Source organism: Poecilia reticulata, chromosome 3 (assembly GCF_904066995.2).
Source record: "Poecilia reticulata chromosome 3, P_reticulata-male-v2, whole genome shotgun sequence".
NCBI lineage: Eukaryota > Metazoa > Chordata > Actinopteri > Cyprinodontiformes > Poeciliidae > Poecilia > Poecilia reticulata.
Genome location: NC_088832.1, coordinates 16146659 through 16166099, shown reverse-complemented (window position 1 = coordinate 16166099; position 19441 = coordinate 16146659). Strand labels below are relative to the sequence as shown.

The window sequence follows — 19441 nt, the reverse complement described above, 5'->3', positions numbered from 1 at the left end:
TCACTCTTTAAAAGGAAAAGAAATAAGAAGCGGATCAAAACGAGGATAATTTACATTCTCACAGATGAGAAGAAACAGCACTCACAGCATGTTAATAAATACATATTTTATTACATTAAAATAAATCAATTAAAAATGGACACAGATTTTTTTTTTAATCATATATTGAAAGAAACTAATGAGATCATGCAAGACTGTAATGTCTTTTTTAATCCCACACAACATCTGAAGTGGATGCACCCAGTATAAATGAACTGTAGAAAATAATAGCTGTGCTACTGAAACACGTGCCACTCTGAGGGGGCGGCGTTTTCTCTCGCAGTACAAAGTTCCTCATGAAACACGCAGGAGGGAACCACTTGAGAAGGATTTTACAACCTTTCTGCGTTGAATTGTTTTCAAGTGTTCTTTGTTTTGGATATTTTGAGAGTCTTGCTACGGTGTGCTGCGGTTCTTTTTTTTGTTTTTTATCAAGTCAGGGGAGGTGTAATTCTGTGCTTCACCATGTTTGTAAAACTTAGGGGTCGCATGATGGCACATCAAGGCCAGAGAAGTCAAATTTCCCCACCGACAACGTACAAAACGTCTTGAGAGGGCGGTGTGCAACTGTGCTTGAGTCACAACAACACCTAATACTTGTAGTAAATGACCTATACATACAGTTACTTTAACTGTTTTCATTGATATTTATATCAATACACACCAGTTTGGGTGTAAACTCAAAACTTGAGAAACCCGAATCATCTTGTTGCATTGCATTCTGTCAATTTTCTTTGTCACAATCTTACACAAAAATCTTCATATATCATATTCAGAGTTTCTCATATACAAGAGCCTGGACCCTGACCACGCGCCGTGGAACGAGGCTCCTCACATGCCCTGATCTTCATTTGCTACCTCATGTAGCCTTATAAAAGCACATCTATCTCACACTCCAGGCTCACTGACCTTTATATGATGCAGCAAAGTGCAAAGATCTCACCACACACTGACGGTACAAGTTTCAGTCATGCGTTAGCTAATTTTCTCGTTAATGGCGATACTGGAAGGACTGAACATCACATAAAGTGTTGTTAACACACTATGACACCTTATTTTATATGAGTTATTTGACATAGTTGACAGAAAGATGATCAAGACTCATATCAGGTAATCGACACCTGACATTAATACTTGTATCATGAACCACTGATGAAAGTTATTGTATTTTTTTTTTAAATGAAGTTGTTCTAGTCAGTGAGAAACAGTTATAATCTCTGGAAGGTGATGTTCTCTGTTAATTCCTAATACCTGAAATGACCACTGGGAAAAAAAATAAAAATAAGTCTCTTTTGCATTTAAGCTGAATATTAAATCCTTTTGGCTCAACATGACTTTCAGAGCTATTCACAATATGTAATCATATAATACACAAATACAATGTTTTTTTTTTAAACAAATGAAGTGTTAATCATTTAAACTCTATCCTCATTGTCAATTTAAATAAGAAAACCCCAAGAGTTTAAAACACCACCTGTATCCATCAGCTTGTTGTTTTCAGAAATCTCATAAAAAAAGAGACATTTCATAATCCATGTGTTGCATCCAATAACAAAACCTATTTGGTATTTGGATATTGTGCTTTCCAACAAAGATTTGTCTAGTTTCTTACTGCTTTTTTTTTTTTTTTTTTTTTTTTTTTTTTTTTTTAATGAAGATTGAATAACAAATTAAAACAAACATGGGTGATAAGATATTTTCTGTGTCTTTGCAGGTTTCACATTTTAAAAGTTAGTACACAATAAAAGTTGTTTTTGCTTAATAGAAAAAAAAATATTTTACAGTTTGAGAAGGGACACTATGATACTGTCAGATCGGTAATCCTAGCCTCAGTGTTAAACCTGCTTTTATGGAATAAACACTGCATTTCTTCTGATTTTGTGGATCTTCACAAATGTTAAGTTTTAAATAAACTCCATTTATAATATACATAACCCTCTTCACATTTTCTGGCACCTCTGGTAAAGAAGCATAAAATAAATCTAAATAAGCTTTTAAATAAACCTGCCATAATCAAGCAGAACAAAAAAAAAAAACATGTTGAGAAATAATGTTTTTCACAAAATCATCAGCGGTACAATTATTGGCACCCCTGCTGTTAATACTCTGCAAAAACCCTTTTTGCCAATAGATCAGCATTTAATTCTTTCTTATTGTATTTCACAATATTACACCATACAGAAAGAGGATGTTTTTAGTCCTGGACCTCGTCTGAAGCCGCCTCTTCTTCACCTCATCAGACATTTTCTATAACAATTAAACCATCAAAGAAGGTCTATTTTGTGTCGGGGGAATCATTTGTGCCCTGATTCAGCCAAATGTTTTGAATTATCAAACTTTTGAAACTCTGGATGAATTTTCTGGCATCTCAAAGAGTTCATGACTCCAGTAACTCTAGGAAGGTTTCAAGAGCCTTTGCAAAAGAAAGTATCGCATATGTATAGCAGTGAGCATGAGGTGCTTTTCCAAACATTTTGGGGTTTTTTTCAGACACATCTGGAATATAGCTAAAAAGTTCAGTCTTGATCTACTAAGAACAGTTTCGGATAAAGTCCAGGTAGCATTTGGAAAACTGCACATCCCTACATTTATGATGGTGGAAGACTTTTTTTTTCTAGAATCACACCCAAATAACTAGATTTAGTGAGGCCAAGATGCCAATATTTGCTGCAGTGCTCTAGTAATGACTTTTTCTCTTTTTTTTTACCATCCGCCTTACTTTGCACAACGGTAAAATAAGCTGGGGCGCTTATCCATCCTGGTGGCTAAATAAAATGTACGTCGGTGTCACATTAAATTTATATTCCAGGTAAATGGGAACAGTTTACTAATTAAAAGTTCTGAAACCATCCATTGTCTGAACTTGGTCTTTTCTTGTCAGGGTTTTAATTGGTTTCTTAGAGAAGTCAATTAATCCAACAGGCATGTTTTTAGTGTGGGGTGAAGCTGGAGGGAACCTGCGTTTGCACAGGGAGAAAAGTTTATGCACAAAGACAAACGCTAGCATTCTACCTGCAGCTTGAGTCCGAAAACATTAAAACGATTAATATACAAAAAAAAAGAAGAAAATTTTACGTTTCAGAAAAATTGCTAAGGGTACAAATAACTACATAACAGAGAAAAAAAAAAGCATTTTATTTCTCAACGTGAGTTTTTTTTTTTTCTCCCCGGCTGTGTAAATGTACACAAATTAAATATCTTTTTTTTCTGAAAATCTTCAGTTGATGGTGCTATAATAAATTATTTATTTTAAGACGTTTTAGAGATCTTTATCAGGAGTGTCACTAATTGCAAAGGGAGCAGTACGTATGATTAGCACCGCTGCCCGTTTCCTGCTTGCTTTCCGTGCTGCAAATGATATGGAGATATTTGCCCTTCTCACAATGTTTGACTTTACAGCATCTCTATAATTAGGTTAGGAAATCATGAGTGTGGTGTTGCACTGATGACCACCGTTGCTTTTCTTGTTCTCCGTAATAGCTTAATGTGCTTGTGTTCAGTGTTTGCGAGACTAAAAAGGCGGCCATCATTAAGACAAAACTAAAACATATTCTTTAGCTAATAGCTTGGTTTCACTTCTTGGTTTCTGTCAGGTTATTATTAAGCTGTCACCAAGCAACGGGGCTGCATGAGCAATAACGTCAACATCAGGTCAGAGCTCAGCAGCTTCTCTGTTTTCATATTTTTCATGTTTTTTTTTTTACTTGGCTTTTGGGTTTACAAATCATTCTTAACCTCGTTTACTGTTAGGAGAGAAAAGTAAAAAAAAAAAAGATATTAATTTCACACAAACATCTGGCTCTACATAGAAATGCATTTTCTTTGATGTTCGAGGCTAATTCTCTCTAGTGTGTTATGTCACACTGGTGTAATATTTTTACAAGCCGCAACCTTATACAGCTGATTAATTTTTCATACCAGTTTGTGTTTTTCACTAAGATACGAGCAACAAAACGCCTGGTTTTTTTTTTGTGGTTTTTTTTCTTCTTCTTCTTCTTCTTCTTCTTCTTCTTCTTCTTCTTCTTCTCCTCCTTCTTCATTACAAACAATGACATAGATCAGAGTCCTGGCAGGTTGTTCTGGACTGATGTTTGCTTTGTTGACTTTTTTTTGTTTGAGGATTTCTCTCAAGATTTCTCCAGAGGAACTGAGAAGATATGTGTTTGCATGTGTGTTTCCTTCGTAGGAGTGTAAGTGGCTTTATTTGTTTCAAAGAGCACCATTTTAAGAGTAATTCTATTCAGAGATATCTGTTCTCTTTAAAGCGCCAGAAAAATCAGCATCTCAGAAATCAAAACAGACAACAACAACAAAGAGGCCTTTTTTGAAGCCGTTTCCCACTCATGAGCTGCTGTACAAGTTGTTCTTCATGTTCCTGAAGGTCCATCGAGGGAGTTTTTGATGTGTGAAGTTCATCTTTTATTTTGTTGCGTTTTTGTCACAGATCAGGCACACTGTACACTGAAAGGATATGGCCACGTTGAGGGTGTTGTGATACGGTGATTACACGAGAACTGTTTCAGAGTTAAACATGGGAAGGTGTGCTTTGTGCGTTTGGTGGGTCAGTCTCCGTGTAACACCTCATGTCACACGGTTCCGTTCTCCTGCCTCGGTTTGTGGGTCGTCGTGCGAGCGGGCGTGCTCAAGGAGGGAGCCAGAGTGCAGAGGAAGCCGGCCAGCAATGTGAGGCCGAGGCCCCCCCAGGCACAAAACATGGACCAACCGTAGCCGTGGCTAATGTCTTCAGGGAGGCCGTACATGTAGCGCGGGTAGCGGGACAACTCAAAGTTGATTCCTGCCACGCATGTGCACAAGGAGATGATGCAACATGTTCCTGTGTGAGCAGAAGAGACCAAAGGTGATTTAAAGGGACTCCTGATCGATGCTAAGATTCCTTCATGCACTGCAAGATCGCGTTACTGCAAGCGATTGATCTGCTGTCTCATGTTAGCCCGAATGTGCTCTCAGCCGTCACTAAATAAACACAGTAGCTGGATGAAAATCAGATTCTGTCTGTATGCATGTGTGGGGATGTGTGTGTACGTGCTTTCACAGTACCTCCCATGAGAAAGAGTAGGCCGGCTACATATTGCATGAGGTCATGCTGCTGGCAGCATCCCAGCACTCCGATGATCCAACCAAAAAGAATGATGGACACGGCCATGCCCACAAAGCCGGCTGTCATTCTTCTTAGATCTGGAGGGATAGAAACATTGCAGAGTCAGCGTTTGGACAGAGAGGTGTTAAAACATTTCAAAACTTTAAAAGTTGGATTCAACTACTCATTTATCTTTACATGTTTAAAGTTTAGTGTGCAACAATCAAGAGGAAAAAGTGAACCAGTATTTTTGGGAGAAATTAAAACACTAGGTGAACAAAGACAAGCCAAGAATCTAATAAACCATGTTAACCTGAATATGCAAACATTATGTAAATTTATGAGCAAAAAAAAAGCAAAACTAAAAACCTGAACACAAAAACCATGACGCATTCGATCTGAGGTCAATTAAATGTCACCAATTCATCTAACATACAAATGGTTTGACACTTGAAGGAACCTGAAACACTTTAAGAACAAACAACACACACAAAGAGCAAGAATCTGAAGAGTAGAAAAATGTATTTTCGACAATGAACCAAATGCTTCTTTAGGACGAGTACGATCATTTTCTTTACAATCGAAGCAAGCTTCACTGCAAATATGGCGTCTTTAAGCTTTCAGGAGGTTTTACTATGATGATCTAAGGGGACAAGTTTTTCTCATTGTGTGTGCATGTATGTAGGCGACACCTACAAGCTAGTTTAGGTGTGTCAACTTCTGCTGTGCTGCTGCTTCATTTGTGATCCTTCACACACTTTGCAGAATATATGAAGCATAGTGTAACATTTTCGGTGGTATATTTAAGCTGCGAGGCATTCTGCTGCACTCTGCACATCATGTTCCGCCTGCCTGCCTGCCGGCCGGCCGGTCGGCCACTGCTGTTGCTGCCAGCTTTTGCTTGTTTGCTCTCAGCCCCTTCACCGCCCCATCATCCCCCCCTGAGCTCCGAGGTCAGATATCCTCTCCTCACTTCCTGACATGTGCAAAACATGTTTAGGAAGCAGAGATGTGCCCATCACTCCATCAGCATGGAGTGAAGAGACCGGAGCCTAGATACCAAATGCAAACTTCTAATTCTGATAAAGATTTATTTAAAGATCTACAGAAGAGTTTTGTGACTGGAATAAAATACATTTCTTATCTTACTTGTTCATGATGTTGCGGTCGCTTGGGATTGCAATCTCTGTTTGCTTTTCTTCTTTGTCTAGTCCCACAATGGTTGGTTAACCATCACTTGTTTCCACAGATTATTGGTCTAAGCAATCTATTGAAGTGGATTCAGAGTCTGACCTGGAATCTAACAGATAATCGGTCGAGGAAGCTAAAAATTAGGGTGATTAGCCTCAAAGCCAAAGACATAGTCTTATTTTCACATCAGAAATAATTATTTTTTGGTTCATCCATCCATTTTCTTGCACCCTTGGTGGGGTCGGGAGGGTTGCTGGAGCCTATCTCCAGCTAACGTTTCGGGCGAGAGGCGGGGTCACCCTGGACAGGTCGCCAGTCTGTCGCAGGGCAACACAGAGACACACAGGACACACAACCATGCACACACACACTCACACCTAGGGGCAATTTAGACAGACCAGTTAACCCGACAGTCATGTTTTTGGATTGTGGGAGGAAACCGAAGTACCTGGAGAAAACCCACGCATGCACAGGGAGAACATGCAAACTCCATGCAGAAAGACTGGGGCCGGGAATTGAACCCAGAACCTTCTTGCTGCAAGGCAACAGCTCTACCAACTGCGCCACTGTGCAGCCTTATTTTGTGGTTCAAGTAAAGCTATTTTAAATCTTTGCTAGGTGTATGAATAAAAACCACAAATACATGATACAATGTTGTGGTAATAAATGCCACAAATAATGATGTTTTAAGTAATACTTGTAGGAAACAGATGATCAAAACTGAGTCGTTCTCCAGCTACACCTCCAAAATAGTAAAGGAGCAAAACAACCTTTTCTTATTATGATTGGATGACATAAAATATAGATACAGGAAGATAATTTAGTCCATGCAACATCAAAGTTATTGTTAATTAAGTTAACCTCTGTAGTTGCTTGATAAAACATAAAAGAAAATTAAGACAATTACATGGGTGCAACTCAATGCTTATAGGCTCCTAGACATGTTGAAGAAAAATTTCTCATGTTAAAACCGAGAATCTGAATGGGGAAAAAATGTGACTTTTCAGTTTATTACTGAATATGTAATAAACTGCTCATCTGCAGGGATTTTCACACACAACCTTCTCTCAGGATTACAGAGAAAAGTCTGAAAAGAGAATAATATCCAATGAGAGCAACAATATCTTTGTGATTTCAGAGGTCAGAGGAGAAGCAGCAGGACTGGTTCAAGATCATAAAAAAGCAGCAGTACCTTGAATAAACACACATTACAACCAGGCTATTCAGAACACTATGTCTGAAAGCATTGCACATTGCAGCTTGACATGCATGAGCTACAACATCGTCACATACCACTGGATGTCACTCCAAGCAGGAGGGAGAACCTGTATATATTTTATGCAGGGTCACCAAAATTGGATAAAATCAGAATAGAAAATTGTCATCTGCTCCAGTGAAACATATATAAACAACATGCAAGCATGGATCCTTCCTGCATCCTGACTGCCGATACTTCATAATAAAATGATACTTTATAATAAAAGTTAAAAGTACAGCGTATTAAAATACTCTTAAAAGTACTTGTTTTGCCAAGATGTTACTCAAGCAAATGTAACTCAGAAAATGTAACCAGTAACTGGTTGCATTAACTTTTTTCTTTTTCTTTTTTTAAGCAAATGCGATTTTCAACTTTAATTTCTTTTTCCTGTCTTTCTTTTCTTAAAAACACATTACAAATGACAGAAAATACTTAAAAATATATATTTATTTCCTTCATTCCCTTCTGAGAGTTGACCTGAATTCACAATTCGGCTAAATCCAAACTCTAATATATGGGTGTAAGACAAGATGATATATCATGGACAGACTTTGAAAAAAATCGAGATTTTCCAAAAATGAAATCATTAACAGAAAATTTGATTCGTAGATACAATCAATTTATTGCCTACTCCTAATTCCTTGGTCACTGTATCTACATCCATTAGAGCACCTTTGAGATGTGATGGAACAGAGACATTTACATAATGGATGTGCAGCAATTAAATTAGCGCTACCATGTCAGCATGGACCAAAATATACCAAAAATGTTTCGGACATCTTTATCCAATAAAAATTAAGACTTGCTCTGCAAGAAAGGGAGTCCAATATTGTGTTTGCAAAAAAGTGGCACCTGTCTTTCTAAAATAGTAAAAACAATATAATGAGAAAAACTCCATATTTACTTCTGCCCAGGGAGGGGAACCTTCACTGTCCAACACTAAACTCCTCTGCTCCCAAACTCTGCGTCACTTATTCTGTTGCTTGTCCAAGTAGGTATGTTCTTCCTTTGCTTGATTAAAGAATCATATGCATTGCCTAATCTGCCTGTTCCAGCCTTTATTACCGGCGTTACTGAACAGAGCAATAAATATACATTTTTAAAGAAATGGTCGACACGCTTTGTAAATGTGTGGAGTCATGATTATGCATGAACTGCGATAACATGATGTGTGCGGGGGAGTTGATGGACTCAACTAATTTGTTACCAAACTAACTAAAATCTGTGGAGTTTGGCTTGTGACAAAAAAATTTAACTGTAGGTAATATAAACAAGCAACCAAAACTGAAGACATTTTTCTGTAAAAACAATGAAAATGCACTTGATGGTTAGCAATAGAATAGGTTGTCCCCACATGTATTCCCACTTAAAACGGCTAAAACAGGCACATCAGGTCAAGATGAGAAGCCTGTCAACTTTCTGAAAGAAATTTACTGTTTAAAACTCAGAGAAGCTTGGAGAAGCTTGGAGAACCCCTTCAGAACGTTGTTGCATCTTTTGAAGGAGTGCATGCCTTTACGCTCAGAAAGGCCCTGCACAGGTGTGACCTACATAGGAGGTCTGCAAAACCAAAGCCTCTGATTTCTAAGGAAAACACAAAGGCCAGACTACAGCTTGTCAGATATAAAGTTCACAAAGATTTTGACATCATATTACATATTTAGCATAATTCAAATTCAACACTCCAGAAAATAACCTTCACTAACTGAGAAGCATGTCGGTGCAAGTGTCATGACTTGGGGATGCTTTGTTTCAGTAAAACTGGGCAAGTTCGCCATCATATAATTCAGAATTGACTCGACAGCATATCATCGGGTGTACTCGTAGCAACATGCTAAATTGGATTCCATCTCTGGCAATTTCAGGAATTACAGCTTTCATTCAGCTCTGCTACTGGTGGGTCACCTTTAGCCTTTAGGGCACATCTTTTAATTTCAAAACCCAAATCTTTTTACTCCTCTTTGAGCTCTGCTCTGACAGGTGCTTCACCATCATAAAAGCAAAGGTCAACACATTTATTTTGTGTATTTCACAAACGTTTTGCATAATACCATAAATTAAACAGTCTTGTTGGTCTCTAAGGAGTTTCATAAGGAAGTATCTAACCCTTTCATGCATAGCGGTCACCACTACAGTGGACAGCTATCTAAAAGCCATTTTCTTGTGTTTCTTGTGGATTTTTATGTTACAAATGCATACAGATCACTGAAGTGGACACTAATGCATCATAAAATACACTATCAACTACTGGCCATCTCCTGCAAATGCGAGAAATTATTTTTGTTAAATCCAATATGGTCGACAGACAAAAAAGCATGCCGACCGACCCGGTCCCTCCTTCTACTCTACTCTACTCTACTCTACTCTACTCTACTCTACTCTACTCTACTCTACTCTACTCTACTCTACTCTACTATACTTCGACTCTTGCAGGTAAAAAAAAATATTGTGACATCAGATAATCGCTAAACAACAATACTACTGATTTATTTTTCAAATAACAACTTCGTATTTGGAGAAAATTACAATTGATCACCTAAAAAACATAACATTTTAAAAAAAAAATTCCTACCTTTGTTTTATGTCTTAAGAAAATTTTAAAAAATGGAAAAAAAATCCTGAAACAAAGGAGCATAATTCATGCATGAAAGGGCAGATGTAGTTTTAACGTAAATGTATTATACGTAATAAAGCATTCTGCCCTACTTTTATATTGTTACAGTGACGATAAAGTAGATCATAGTTCTCCTTTGTGAAGTAAGTTTATTTTGTTCGAACGTTTTACTAAAATAAACCACAAGTGGAGATCCAACCATATTTCTTTTTCTATATGTAAAGTGCATATTGCTGCCAATCACACAAGCTACAGATGCTGAATACATCAGTGAGCAAATTGCCGCTATACATGTTCCCTGACAAATAGAGTGAGATAATCAGTGAATGAATAATTGACCTTCTGATTGGAGGACGGCTGATTTATTCCCTGCGCAGTGGCACACCACTAATTATTACAGCCGCCATTGCTGCTGTGTAACAAGAGGGAGGAGATAGGCTTTAAAATACTTAAAGACAACAAATTAAATGTTACTGAAAGTTTGATTTGTTTGACAACAACTTGGAAAGAAAGCCACATGGAATAAATATGTGCAAAGCAAAACCAACAAGACTGGTCCCAGACCATTCTCAAGCTCAAGAAATAAATGAAAAAGATATATGACATTTTTAGTCATTTTTAGTCACCTAAAAATGACTAAAAACAGAGAAAGGCTTTGAGACTTACGAAGAGCATGCCACTCATCCTGACGTATGGTCTTTGTGATGTTGATGGGTAAATTCCGAGGAAGGATGGACGAGGAGTAGTGATACTTGACTGGGGTACACCTTTGAATTATTCCTGGTAAAAAGACAAAATGAAAAACAGTTATAATCAGAGCAGCAAGATTTACTGAAGGGGAGAATGAAGTTAGAATTGCATTCTAAACCTTTGCTCTTTTTTTCTGGGATGATGCGACGATGTGTGCACAGACATAGCATTTATTTTTCACCCTGTCTGAGTTTTAATTTTCCGAGCTGGGCCTTTTAAACCTTGTTGTTCCCCCACTCTAGCACAGTAATTAAAGAGGGATTATGAAACAATGTGGTACATGGATTATACTCCCAAAGGTTTCATATGTAAATGTTGTGATTTAAAGTGAATCTCATCATATTTTGTCTGAAAAACATATCATGTTTTTCAGACTCCATCTCTGTGTTCTTGCTCTGGCTCCTTTCTAGCAGTTTCTGAGCAAATCAACACTTTATATACTGAAATAAAAACTCATTTATTAAAATAAACCGGAGTTTCTTTCGTAGGTCAATGGTGACATAAACATTTTTTAATTACATTTCTCGAGGAATGCCACAACTCAGACAATCTTTCAATCAAAACACAACAAGAGGTACAGCTCTTTTGTTTACTGTATAGGATCTTTAAGGTTTTAGATGATAGCTTTTGGTAATGGCACACCAGGCTATAATCTGTCATAATGTGTACTTATGTAAATAAAGAAGAAAAAAAACTAGAATATGACAAGAAAATCGTTGGTGATGAAAATACGTTGCTTTGCTAGTAGACTTGAAGTCTACTGGCAACCTCAGATCTGACACTACATAAATTGGTGATATTGAAAGCATAAAAGGAGCAAACAGATTTATATAAGTCTAGCAGTGTTGATCTGCATAAATTACACCAGGATAGAAAGAAAGCATCTCAAGTTGGGATTTAAGTGATTAGTAAATGGGGATTGTTCACTGCTGAAACCAACATCTAAGATTCCCACTTCAAAAAGTCTAAGAAAATCTAAAAGAAAATCCATGCCAATATTCATCTGGTAACAGTGTAATGTCTACAAACATTATGGTTTGATATGTATTTGGGTTTTTAATATGCTTCAATTAGAAAATAATTATAAATGTGTGAATTTTTTTCCCCTAAGTTTGTCAGTTCTAATAAAATAATCATTTTGATATTATTTAATCTGATATTATTTAATTTAATTATTTTCTAAAACATAAAAATGTGAAAAGACAATTGACTAGTTATTTTGTTGCATATTTTAATAAATAAAGTAGTATATGGAGGCATAGCCAATGCCTACAAAGTAACCACTTGAAAACATTCACTGTTGATTTAAATAAGAGTTTGCACACATTTGAGAATAAAACATCTTTAAATCACTTTGGAGTTGCTTTAAAATATTTCAGTAATCTAGCGCCCCAGCACTAGCTGAATGCAGGATGTCCCTTCTCATCAGCAAAGATTACTCCAATGCAATTTAGATGTATGGAGTTTGGGATGATTGGATGCTACAAGTTTGGAGCAGATTTTTCTTTACCGTCAGTTATGTTTACATCGTTCCAGCTAAGCTGTGAAATTCAGCTAAGTGCAGAGTGAGCAGCATTCCTACAAAGATGCATACGCTGAGATAAAGTTTTGGTTCAGTAAACCTTACTTTCTCTGTTGTAGCTGCAGGAAAACCTTGATGTTCCCAAAGGCCACGGATTAGTGATAGCTGGGAATCATCTTTGCTTTGTTTTGGCGTTGCTGTCTGAATTTAGAAAACTGCATCGTGAGCTTTGTTCTGCAAATAAACATTCTGTATGTGTTCAAGTACAAAACAGTGCTATATTCAGTCTGTGCTCATGAATACTGACAGAGTTATACCAATATTACAAATACATGTATTGTTACACCCCTACTGACAAGAACATAAAAACATGCTTATTCTGAATGGGTAAAACCCGATTTTTAAGTTGTCCACCAGATTTCAGCTTAAAGGAGCAGTATTACAAATTTTTCAGGCACTACTAGATTATAGAATAATCTAGTAACCATGTCACCTTCAGTTGTTATAAAAATGCTGACATATCAAACATGACTTAAAAGAAATGTGACTTTGCAAATTAACACCTTGAAATTGGGCCTCTGTTTCTTTAAGAAGTCCCTGCTCTTTCTGACACAAGGCCTTCATCACATCATCACAACAATGCTTCTTGTACAACACTTTTTGGAGCGTTTCACTGAGAAGCAGTTCCTATGATGACCTCAGCAGATTCTCAGGTCCACCAGATGCTTGCTAATTGTTGCTACCACTAGTCTGGAGGAGCTGAGTGGGGGAGGGGTGTTATGTGAGGCAGAAGCTCAGCTTAGAGACTGCAGCTGTGTGGAAAAGGCGGCGTTGGTGAGACCAGGTGTTTATGGACCTCCAAATGGTTGCCATGGGAGATTTAAGAATTTCTCAAACATGCATTAAAGAATCAAAGCAAAGCTATAATGTTATACAAACAGGAATAACAGTATAGCATGATATGTAGCTCAAAAAGCGATGTATCTTAATACCCACCTCCCTCTAAAACAACAAACAAATATAAATTAATACTTTCGAACATTTTTTTCTCAGTGTTTAATATTTATACTCCATTTGTGTTTATTCTACCAATTTCTGATCTAATAAAATTTAAGAAAAATGTGTAAAGTCCCACAATTTCAATTAGAACAGATCAAACAAATATAAAGCATTTTAGAGACTAGATCACCTTTATTTAGAACAACTGACTTTTTTCAACACCACTCTATAATAAGAGATGTTTTCTATTGTGTATTTTAGATTCAAATTAACATTCTACTTGGTAAACAAAGATCTGACACAGAATCCCAATTAAGGTATTTTTGGCCACGTTTTAGTTGGTGTGCATGTAGATACACATGCTCAATTTCAAACCACAAACAAGATAACTAATGTTTGATGTTAATGTATTTAAGTCAAAAGCACACAATCAAATAAGTGGAAAGAGGAAATAACAGCCTCTTACTTTCTTTTGGTAACTGGTTATGAACGAAATCAGATTACCATACTTTGTTATCAGTGCTGCTACTTTCACTTAGCAACATCTCAAACATGAAATGAGTGAAATGTGAATTTCTAAATCAGACACAGCTTTCAAATCGGGGAAATAACATCTATTAGATTTGACTGCATAAAACATTTACATCCTGCAGCATTAAAACTACCATAAATATTTTATTATGTTTAAAACTGGGGCCATTTTTGTAATCTGGGATTCCCCAATGAACTCACAGAGATTAGTATTAAAAAAAACTGAGGAAAAAAAATGAAATGTTTAAACAAGACTTTTCAATCAAGCTTAATCCGTTGAAATTATTATTGTGTATTAATTTGTCAACATTAATCAAAGAATTTAGGGCAACTAAAAAAAGAGGTATAAGTGGTTGATACGTGACAAAATGAGTTGCTAGAAGTGACAGTTTCATTATCGCTTCTTTTAGGTTGTTTTAAGGTCAACTGGTCAATAAGGGTTCATTTGCCACCACTCAAAACATTTCACAAGATAATAACATTGACAACTGTTTCACTAGATAGGAAACTCCATGTTGTTGTTCAAGTGCTCAGTTTTTGTAACTCTGACTGAATTGGACAGGGAGCACAAATAGTAGATGAAACGCCATTTTTCATCTAATTGTGTCCCGAGAATCTAAACTGAATCAAGTTCCTGCACAACATGTAACCTCAGGAGCTACAGGAGCTATACCATAATCATTAACAGACTAGAGATCAGACTAAAGATCACTAACAACGAAAGCTGAATGGATGGGGGAGCATCTAAGCATGTGTACATTACAGAATGTCTAGCATATGAATGCTAGACATTCATATCATGTCTACCAGTACCAGTAGTATATATATATATATATATATATATATATATATATATATATATATATATATATATATATATATATATATATATATATATATATATATATATATATATATATATATATATATATATTCATATCATGCTAGACAGTGAAAAAGGTTCTGATTCTGTGACAGTATGATTCTTTCAGCACCACGGACAGAGGACGATCACAACACGGAAAATAGCCAAGTATATAACATTTTCATTACTGTATGATGCGCCCGGATTGTTCTGCTTCATGTCAGCTTAGGTGTGAGCTCATCGCCGAGAATCACGGCCTGCTGTACATCAACAGCCAGGTCTCCATCCCACCTATGTTTACCTTTGTAAATAAGGTCCTCGGTCTCCAGGTCGAATCCTTCCCGGTGACACTTCCTCCAAAGCCCGGAGACGGTAGAGTTGAACTGTCGGCTGCAGTGGGACTCCATTGAAGACGACGCGGGCAGAAAGTGCCGCTTCCCCCTAACGAGAGGAGCAGCATCTGGGCCGGTTTTTGGAGGCATCTGGAGAGGGAGGTTGTGGTTTGAAATGTAGATGTAACCGGGGTCGTTCCGCTTGTTGGCATAGTTTTTGCACCTCTCTCGGTGTCTCCTGGCGTCGGTCTCGTACCAGTAGTCGGTGCAGATCGCCATGGCGAGGAGACCCAGCGCGCAAAAAGCCAAGAAAAGCCCAGCGCTGGTTAATATTTTCATAGCGGCCATCTTCCTTTGCTCGGTGGAGAGCCCAAACAGTGGCAAGAAGGTTCCTCCGTGGCCGTGGTGGTGATGGTTTTGGCTGGTACCGGCGTGAAACAATTCACGACGGCACTCAGAGCTTCCTGCAGTCCTTCGCCGGGAGCATGATGCTGCAAGGCCGTAACGGGGTGGACGGGATGCTGCGGTCTATTGTTGTGGTGCCCGGTGCATGAAACGTTGTTCCCACCATCTGTTATGGTACAGGAGGAGGAGAGGGGATGGATGGCGACCAACGCTGTGAGGAGGAGGCAGGGGAGGTGATGTAGTTGCGCTGTCTCTCCTCCAGGTTGACGAGGGATGGGGAGCAGACAGAAATATGTTCTCCTTTTGAGGGGGGGAGTGGTAACTATTAGTTATGCATCGATGAGCGTCTTTTTCACTTTTGAAAATGTATACTGATGTGTAAGTGTGGTTTTACGCTTAAACCTATTTTGGAAATGAATGGCCACACAATAAATAGCAGAAAAACATATGTAATTTATTTCCTTCAAATCATCTGTTGTGATTATTTTACACCGTTTTTGTATTAAGAAAACCCTTTCATTTTGATGAGGGAAACAAAGGGAAAACTGTATGATTTAAAACGCCTTTCAGAAGCATAGTAGCTACATTTCTCATTCTAAGTTTGTGCTTTCTTTTTTCAGGGGGGAATGATTATATAAGGCACCAGCACCTCCTGACCCCACTAAGGGACAAGGGTGTAAAGAAAATGGATGGATGGATGGATGGATGGATGGATGGATGGATGGATGGATGGATGGATGGATGGATGGATGGATGGATGGATGGATGGATGGATGGATGGATGGATGGATGGATGGATGGATGGATGGATGGATGGATGGATGATTATATAAAAAACTTTGATATATTTTAAAAATTAAAAATGTGTGCACACGTTGTATTGAGCATTCTCCCCTGCAATAATTTTTAGGTAAAATGTCCAACCTTGGCAAGTTGCTCCTCCAGCACATAGTTTTTCCATCAGCTTTGTTTGGATTGACCTCTCAAATAAATTAAGTTTATCTAATTGTTATAATCTTAGAGGGAGCATGTAGATATTAAATAGAAGCAGCCCCAGAATTGAACCGTGGGGTACCCCACATCATCTGACTTTTCCCTTAATGCTAAGATTTGCTATTGTAGATCAAATAAATTTCTGAGCCAATTAGAAATAAAAAGCCTTGTAAAACCTAATTTAAATGACAGTGTGAAAATACAAGTTTGTAAATGACATTAAAAAATAGTGCTGCAAAAAGTTCTTCATGTCAATGTCCATTTTTTTTCAATTTCCCTCCATCTTTAAATATACTGTCAAAAAGTGCAGAGAGATACATTATTAGGGATCACAAATGTACATTTACACTCAATTTCATATTTACAACTCTGGAGTACTTGCAAATAATGAATATAATTTGTTCTTATTAGGCATTTTTTTCATTTTACAACCAACCACTTTATAGTATTTTATGATATTTTATCATATATAATAACACAAAGGAGAACACAATTTAGAATGGTTATTTATAAAATGATTTACAAATGAAAACATCAGAAAAGTTCAGCATGCATCAGCCTCTTTTACAAGCAGGAAATGACCTTCAGAAGTTACATAGTAGAAAATGTTCCTGAGTGAAAGTTATTCTCAGAAATGAAGCCACTTTGCAAAGGAGGCGGAGAAAAACATTGATTATGAAGAATATATATATTCACTACATACTGTAACAAGACATGTAATTTAAATATTTTAGAATGTTTTAAAGAAGGGTATTGTGATATAAACAATATTCAAGCACTGAATGTATCACACAGCACAGCTCAACTTACAGAAAGAGCAGTGCGACTTCCTACCAACCAGACGTAGACACCCATGTAACTGAGAAACAAGAAAGAGACTCATGGGAACTCTGGAGGAACTGCAGACAGTATATATCAAATGACTTGTGGCTTTATTTGATCAAAAGGCCAAGTAAAGTAACACTACATGAAATTTCTTTCCACACTTATTGATTTTTATATTTGTGGATTATTTTGAAGACTATTCATTGTTTTCCTTACACTTTAAGTCAGAGGTTCCCAAACTGTGGGGAGCGCCCCCTCGGGGGATTCCAATAAATAGATTGAAGTTTGTGTTTGTAATATTAGAAAATGTGAAACGGTTCAAGAGATACGAAAGTTTTTTTTCATGGGATTGTAACAAGAGTTGTTTACGGAACTTCAGTGGTGGGCAGCCAGCCAGGTGCGGTCAGTGCAGACAGTTTGGTGGATTTTAAATATTTATCTTTTTTGCGTTATTTTGCAAAAGTTAACCTTTATCGACCCCCTCTCATAACTTGTCTGATTTGGTGTAATATAGCTGAATGCAAACTAGCTTAAACTATTATCTTCTGAATTTATGCAAATATATTTGACCAAAAATTGACTCATCCATCCTTCAGTCTGAAAAGTGAGTCAGTCGGTATCTGGAGAGGTAATTCTCTGTATGTTCATATCTTTGTGGTATGGTTACAAGTAGCCAAGTGTTCATGTTTGCAGAAACCTACAGGATCCTGCAGATGAATGGGTTTAATGGTTTACCGTATTCCTGGTCGATGCTTTGCTCATGGCTTACGCAAGCCGACTGTGTGCCTGTATCACATTGATGTAAATCTGAATCCAGGACTTTTATTCTTAAGAGTAAATGGTGACATAAGAACGGGAACGTACCATCTGCCTCTGCGTTTACGGTTTTCTGCTCTAGGTCTTCCACTGCAGTGCAAGCGGTGATAGTTGTTTTTATGTGCTGTGACTGAAGAAGGCTCCCACAGACATTAAGCTGCTCAAAGCCTGATGACTAAGGAAGGCGACCTGCTGCTGAGTCGTTATGGCATTATAAGCTTGCCAGATACACTGCTGAAACTGGAAATGTGTGAACACAGTCATTGCCCCTTCCCCCCTGCTTCCATATGACAATTTATCACCCTTTGCAGTAGGATTATTCTAACAGTGAACATGTTAATGGGCTGCACAGTGGCGCAGTTGGTAGAGCTGTTGCCTTGCAGCAAGAAGGTTCTGGGTTCGATTCCCGGCCCCGGGATGCATGGAGTTTGCATGTTCTCCCTGTGCATGGTGGGTTTTCTCTGGGTACCCTGGTTTCCTCCCAGAGTCCAAAAACATGACTTTTAGGCTAATTGGCCTCTCCAAATTGCCCCTAGGTGTGAGTGTGTGTGTGCATGGTTGTTTGTCCTGTGTGTCTGTGTTGCCCTGCGACAGACTGGCGACCTGTCCAGGGTGACCCCGCCTCTTGCCTGGAACGTTAGCTGGAGATGGGCACCAGCACCTCCCGACCCCACCAAGGGACAAGGGTGTAAAGAAAATGGATGGATGGATGAACATGTTAATGTAGAAAGGTCCATGTGACACCATGAGCTATCCCTGTGTATCTTTATACAAATCCAACCACATATTTTTCCAAACTCAGTCATTGCAGAGTAAAAGGAGACACTGCTCATCTTAAGCTATAAACAGGAAAGAGACAACCCAGAGCCTGGACAGGTCACCAGTCTATTACAGGGCAAATAACCTCACATGCACACACTTGCACCTCAGGGTAATTTTGAGTGAGCTGCCAACACTGTGGGTGGTGGGAGAAAGCTAGTGTGCATGCATCCACAGCAGGAACATGCAAACTGCATATAGAAAGGAACCCATCAATAAATACTAGACTTAAATTCTGCCATCTGTTCAAATAATTTTGCCTAATTGTTGGGTCCCAAAATACTAATGCTGAAATTCCATGCTTTTCCAGTTATTAGTATTTTCAGAGGGGCTTTCAACTATAAATATGTTTACCATGAATTTACTTAAAATATTTCTATATCA

General features: G+C 37.8%; 1 protein-coding gene across 1 annotated transcript; it reads right to left on the bottom strand.

The window, feature by feature from the left end:
• Positions 1 to 91: 91 nt before the first annotated feature.
• tmem276b (transmembrane protein 276b) lies at positions 92 to 16369 on the bottom strand. The gene is made up of 4 exons (XM_008405169.3): positions 15169 to 16369; positions 10867 to 10980; positions 5098 to 5235; positions 92 to 4873 (listed from the first exon to the last, which is right to left on the bottom strand). Exons 1-4 carry the CDS (start codon positions 15545 to 15547, stop codon positions 4626 to 4628), a joined length of 879 nt encoding a protein of 292 aa, XP_008403391.1. The 5' UTR covers positions 15548 to 16369; the 3' UTR covers positions 92 to 4625.
• Positions 16370 to 19441: the final 3072 nt, after the last annotated feature.